Here is a 6580-nt window from a genome sequence, read left to right as displayed (position 1 = left end):
ATGCCTAATATCTTTGATATAACCAAATTAAGCAAATTAAAATATTGGCAGCAAAGCTTCCGATAGTTGAAAACTATCGATATCAAAGGTACCGGCTCGAAGTACCCATCGGTTATAATGATTTTGCTCTCGAATTGATAAATAAAATCAATTAAAAACCTGTTAAAAATATATATTAATCCTTATTAATTAGTTAATACAAAATAAATGCTCCTCGATTTCTTGCTCTTGCCATTCTATCGCCGCTTTCGATGGCAAAACTATCGATAGGGCCATCGACGGTGGTCCAGCGCTAGTGGAAAAGCGAGAAAAACGAGAAGCGAAAAAGGCGATCGGCAAACAGTGCGAAAAGTGCGGACAGGAAAGCAAAGGCGAAAGCAAAAGGTTGGCTGGCAAATACCGGGCCACAGCCGCAGCCAGACGATCCGATCCATATCCACATCCGAACCAGATTCCAGATCCTGCACCGACCCGACCAAATGCGATAAAAATAGCCGCATCCCAACCGTCCGATCCGCCAGGTCTTGCAGAACTTAGCCTAATCGAAGAGTCCGCGAGGAGAACGCCGGAGAAACGTCGAGGAGGAGGACCCCCACATATATGGTATAGGATATAGGATATATTGCCAAGATGTCCCGACGTCCGCGACTGTCCTTCAACATTCTCAAGGAGCCGGAGCCAGCCATGTAAGTTTATGGGCAAAGTGCCCGCCAGAATGACCTAGTACTTAGGCACTTACCTACCCTAATCCTTTCCAGAGTGCCACCACGCAATTTGGATTCGCGGGCCACCATCCAAATTGGCGATCAGACCTTCGACATCGATGCGGACAGCCTGGAGAAGATCTGCGATCTGGGCCGGGGGGCCTATGGGATTGTGGAGAAGATGCGCCACCGGCAAACCGATACGGTCCTCGCCGTTAAACGCATACCCATGACCGTTAATATTCGCGAACAGCACCGCCTTGTCATGGATCTGGACATATCGATGAGGTCCAGCGATTGCCCCTACACGGTCCACTTCTATGGGGCGATGTATCGCGAGGGCGACGTCTGGATCTGCATGGAGGTGATGAGCACCAGTCTGGACAAGTTCTATCCGAAGGTCTTCCGCCACGATCTGCGCATGGAGGAGAGCGTGCTGGGCAAGGTCAGCTGGGGAGGATTGGGGGCGGGGCTAATCTTATCTGGGAATCGCCACTACTATACTACTGTTACGTTCATTTCACAGATTGCTATGAGCGTGGTCAGTGCGCTGCATTACCTGCACGCCCAGCTGAAAGTCATCCATCGGGACGTCAAGCCCTCGAACATACTGATCAATCGGGCCGGTCAGGTCAAGATCTGTGACTTTGGCATCTCAGGTGGGCATTGCAATTCCATCTCCATGTTCTACATTCCCCTAATCTTGACCCTAATTGCAGGCTACCTCGTGGACTCCATTGCCAAGACCATCGATGCCGGCTGCAAGCCGTACATGGCCCCGGAACGCATCGATCCCCAGGGCAATCCGGCGCAGTACGACATCCGGTCGGACGTTTGGTCGCTGGGCATCAGCATGATCGAAATGGCCACTGGCCGCTACCCCTACGACAACTGGCGGACGCCCTTCGAGCAGCTGCGCCAGGTTAGTGTCGGAAATTGGAGGTCAAAATCCTTCCTTCCATTGCATCTGCCCTAGTTAATGGCATATACTGCTGATAAACAAAGTAGAATTAGTCATTTTGTGGTTGAAAACCCCAGGTTTTACAAAAGCAAATAATGAGTCCTAATGATATCGCATATTTCACTATAGAATTTACCACACTTGAATTGTAAATCTCTAATCTGTTTCGGGAAATTCCGAATACAATGAAGTTTAAGAAACAGTCCCGATAAAACGAAAATAAACTTAGATCTTAAAATAAGTTTAACCATTAAAGTCCTTAATAGCAATCCTCCTAAACACCTTACTTTGTAGGACTATGTAAAAGGGAATACTTTTGAATCTATTTAAAGATGAACTGTACATTTTGTTATTGTTAAAAATTACGCTAGAAAACAACTACCATTACATAACTTAATTCGCTGCCACAAGTTACTTATTAGCAAGCTTAATTAAAAGTATAACCAATTTTTGTTTCAAATAATATACAATCCTTTGATCACTAGCAAAAATTAATTGTATTTATAAGAAAAGGAAACAATTGGTACCATTTATTCCATTAAAATTGGTATATACAATGATAATATTGTAAGATCATTGAGGTGGTATAATAATTATAGAAGTGAGAAGAACGATGTTCAAAGATAGTAACTTAGACCATACCTCTGTCTGGAAATTGAAATTCAATCTAATTCTACGCTTTGAAGTACATTTTAAGTATTTTTCTTTTAAGATCTTTCTGTTAGTATAGTAAAGAAACAAGGAAATGTAACCATTTTCCTAATTCTATGTTTGACCTGTCTCTGGGAATTGAAATATAACCTAGAGCTTCACTTTTTCTTTAAATATCTTTCAGTTGGTATAGTAAATAAACAAGAAAATATAACCATTCTCCATGTACTAAGTTAGGGTTGTCTCTAGGAATTAAAATATAACCTAGATCTTAGCTCTTGAGTGCATTTTAAATAACTTTGCGATTTATCATTTTGCAGGTGGTTGAGGACGATCCGCCGCGTCTGACGGCGGGAACCTTCTCGCCGGAGTTCGAGGACTTCATCGCCGTCAGCCTGCAGAAGGAGTACATGGCGCGGCCCAACTACGAGCAGCTGCTCAAGCACAGCTTCATCGTGGACCACCTGCAGCGCAACACGGACATCTCGGAGTTCGTGGCCAGGATACTGGACCTGCCCGACAACCAGCCGGCGCAGTAGGTTAATGGCCGGGTAGCTGGTTAATGGTTAACCCATGGCGCCCCCTTAACCCCTTGAGCCGTGCCCGTGCCCGTGTAAATTGCCGCCGTCTTCTTCTAGCATGCATTTCGTACATGTTGAGTGTGTGTCCCCCCCGTCTGCGTGCCAGCAAAGCCAACCAATATATATGAAGGAAATCCAAGGAAAACCAACAGCAATCAGCTAATCTAAAGATTCAAAAAATGGAAACTGCATAATTATTAATTTAAGTGAGAAGCAAACAGCAACATAACCGTTACTAGCAATCCTGCAACATGCAACCTGCAACATGGAAACTTCGCCTTGCAACGCTCAAAAATGGATAACCGAACCGTGCCTCCCAGCTGGCGATGCTGCTGTCTTAAAAAGTAATACCATTTTAATATATATTTTTAAACAAATAATAGCTTAGTCAACGAAAAAGAAGAACAGAAGCAAGCAAACAATGAATGTAAAAACGTACTAAACTTTAATGATAAATTGTAAACTTTTTGAACACCAAAATAGCCGAACAGAAAGTGTAATGGTAATTATAATTGTTTAACAAATATATATTACGTGAAATAGCTAACTATTGTTGAAATTTGAATGGCTAATAACTGTGAGTTATGATTGCGATTGGGAATTGCTTTTAAATCTATTAAATCGCTTAACCATTATAAAAAACACATTGCTTTTTCGAAAAAAAGGGAAAAACAATATTTTATTAGCGGTGAATTTCAATATTTAAATTTAAATATATTTGTTCGATATCAAAAATTGAGAATGCAACGATGCACTGACTGCAATCCATCCCTTGCAAGTGATATATCGTTATGAATATATATTATATCGATACTTTTTCAGCTGTTGCGTGCATTTTTTTCATATGCATCGACGTGGACAAAGGGGGGAATAAACCCCCCATACATTGTTTTCATTTATTAGCTTACATTGCACTTTTAACATATTTCGGAAAATAGTGACTCAATGGTTAAAAAAATTGTAGAAAGGCTTGTAATCGTAAATGTTTTACGAACAGCATTCGGAAATTAAAGATATGGTGGTGAATTTTTTATTTGCACAAGAAATGGCTAGCTAATCTAAAAAATTTTACTGTAGTGCTTGCAATAAAAAATTGTATAAGAAATTGTGAGGAATGCATACACAAACTCGTTATAAACTGGATGAAAAACATTTTATAATGATCAAAATTGATAGTTTACTTTAGTAAACATATTTCTGGATCTGAGTTTCTGGGTGTAACGACCCCTTGAAAAGCAATTACACATACCCCTCTGTTCTCGCATTGCTGTTGTTTTGTGATAAGGTTTGTTTGAAGGCCCTAACTCCGATACTTCTGGGACCCATCCCTAACGGCAGGTCATAAAACCCTGGTAATCTTCCCGACTGGGCGAACCATCCAATCCCACGATTAGATTGCTGGAGAAATGGTCAGTGCACGGAACATATTGTTGCTCTCGTCGTCGCGTTTGCACGGCCATGGATATTTGGAGCATGCCCGTGTCCAACTGGAGGATCTCTTCAAGAGGTAAGTGTTTGGAATATAAAGTGTATTGAGTGCAAAAAATAACATTTTAGTTTATGTTTTTAAAATGATTTTAAGTCAATTTATCTTAAATGAAAGAAGTGCTTTTGAAGGTACATATGTGTGTATGTATAACTAATTTGTGATTATACTGGTGACCTTGTCTTATAAAATAATAAAAAAACGATGTATCTTTTATTTAATTGATTGATTGACAAAACATCAATAATATTATACGGTCAAACTATAAATAAAAATTATTTTTTATTTTTAGGAAATTTATTAACCTACGAAAGCAGATACATTTTATAAAGCTTAACTTTTTCTAAATTCAAATGCAAAAATTATTAAATATATTTGGCTTACCTTATATGAAAAGAGTCAAACTTAAAAATTATTAAATATATGCCAAAATGAATAAATATATTTTACATATACATTTTTATAATATTTTATATACCTAATCAGGTTAAAATTTATTTTTTTTTCCAATATACATATGAAGAGTCAAACTTAAAAATTAATAAATACTTTTAAAATACCTGATCAGGCTAAAATAAATTTTATAAATTATTGTATAAATACGTTAAAGCCTTTATAATTTAATAATATACTCCCCTTAACCATTGCAGTGCCAGTGTGAAGACGGTGCTCTTTGTGCCCTACGCTCTGCGGGATCACGAGAAGTACACTGCCACCGTGCGGAATGCCCTGGAACCCTGGGGCTACAATGTGGAGGGACTGCACACGAAGCCGGATCTTGAAAAGGCCTTGAAGGAGGCACAGGCCATCTTTGTGGGCGGCGGCAACACCTTCGTCCTGCTGCGCACCCTCTACCAGCTGAACTTGCTCGATCTCATACGGGAGCAGGTGCTCCAGCGGGGACTACCCTATGTGGGCAGCAGTGCAGGCACCAATGTGGCCACCCGATCCATCCACACCACCAACGACATGCCGGTGGCTTATCCACCGAGTTTCGAGGCCCTGGCCCTCGTGCCCTTCAACATCAATCCTCACTATCTGGAACCGGAGCCGGGCAGCCAGCACAAGGGCGAGACGCGGGACGAGCGGCTCGAGGAGTTCGTGGCCTACCACGGACTGCCCGTCCTGGGTCTTCGCGAGGGCACCAGTGTCCGGGTCCAAGGCGAGAAGGCCACGCTCCTGGGAGATCGCTGTGCCAAGCTCTTCAAGCCGTAAGTTCAATTTTCATTTGGGATGAGGTTAAATCTTTCGTTATGATAAGTAAGGAATACTATACTTAAATATTATTGAGTATTTAAAGTTCTCATAAAAAATGTTATAATATAAACTGTAATATATTATTATTATAAATTTAAAAAAAAAAATATTTCCAATTTTTGCTAAGGTTCCAAAGTCAATTTTAGAAAATTTAAAAAAATTTAATTTTTACCAGATCCTATCTCTAGAATATCATTGACAACAAGATCATCAAACTACTCATTAAAAATGTTATAATATAAATTTTACAATATTATTATTATTATTAAATGTAAAAAGTATTTACATTTGAATCAGATTTTGAATAAAACAGGATCATAAAGTAAAATTAAAGTTCTGCAAAAGAATATTAAAAATTAAAATAAAAAATTATAAAATATTAGTAACTATTTCAGACATCTTAAGATATTTACATCGAAATTGTCATATACCTTTCCCATAATGTTTCTACAATTAAATAAGTATTATAGCATTAAAGTTTATATTTTTTGGAAACAAGTTTTTCCTGGTTCGGTCTATAAATTTAATATAATCACGTTTGAATATATGGTATTTTCTTTTTTCAGTATTGGCGGCGCCGAGGAACTGGCTCCCCAAACGGATATCAGCTTCCTGCTGCAGAAATAAAAACTAAGATGCCCCCAATGATTGAGCCAAAGAAAATATATAAATTTATTGTGCATATGATACAAAAACGTAATTCGTATCATTCTGCATAAACAAAAATTCCTACAAATAAACTACACTGATATAGTCCATTTACACTATAACTAAATGTAAAAATAAGATTTTTTTTGGAACAAGAGAAGGGATTTTAAATATACATTTTTTTTTAGAAATAATTGAAAAAAAATTGATGTGCTTTGAAATGGTTAAATAAACAACAAGTTAAAACCTACTGTGGATATATTTAATACAACTGCTTAATAATATTGAATAC

General features: G+C 38.8%; 2 protein-coding genes across 2 annotated transcripts; both read left to right on the top strand.

Moving 5' to 3' along the window:
• Positions 1-282: 282 nt before the first annotated feature.
• On the top strand, positions 283-3444 carry lic (dual specificity mitogen-activated protein kinase kinase lic). Its single transcript, XM_017068334.4, has 5 exons — positions 283-686; positions 759-1149; positions 1231-1363; positions 1424-1626; positions 2637-3444. The coding sequence occupies exons 1-5, from the start codon at positions 631-633 to the stop codon at positions 2853-2855; spliced, it is 1002 nt and encodes a 333-aa protein (XP_016923823.2). The 5' UTR covers positions 283-630; the 3' UTR covers positions 2856-3444.
• A 413-nt stretch (positions 3445-3857) lies between these two features.
• On the top strand, positions 3858-6538 carry LOC108005208 (probable alpha-aspartyl dipeptidase). The gene is made up of 3 exons (XM_017068396.4): positions 3858-4404; positions 5034-5594; positions 6207-6538. The coding sequence occupies exons 1-3, from the start codon at positions 4304-4306 to the stop codon at positions 6265-6267; spliced, it is 723 nt and encodes a 240-aa protein (XP_016923885.2). The 5' UTR covers positions 3858-4303; the 3' UTR covers positions 6268-6538.
• The last annotated feature ends 42 nt before the right edge of the window (positions 6539-6580 follow it).

Source organism: Drosophila suzukii, chromosome X (assembly GCF_043229965.1).
Source record: "Drosophila suzukii chromosome X, CBGP_Dsuzu_IsoJpt1.0, whole genome shotgun sequence".
NCBI lineage: Eukaryota > Metazoa > Arthropoda > Insecta > Diptera > Drosophilidae > Drosophila > Drosophila suzukii.
Note: the sequence above shows the minus strand (reverse complement) of the source record. Positions and strands in the feature narration are given on the sequence as shown.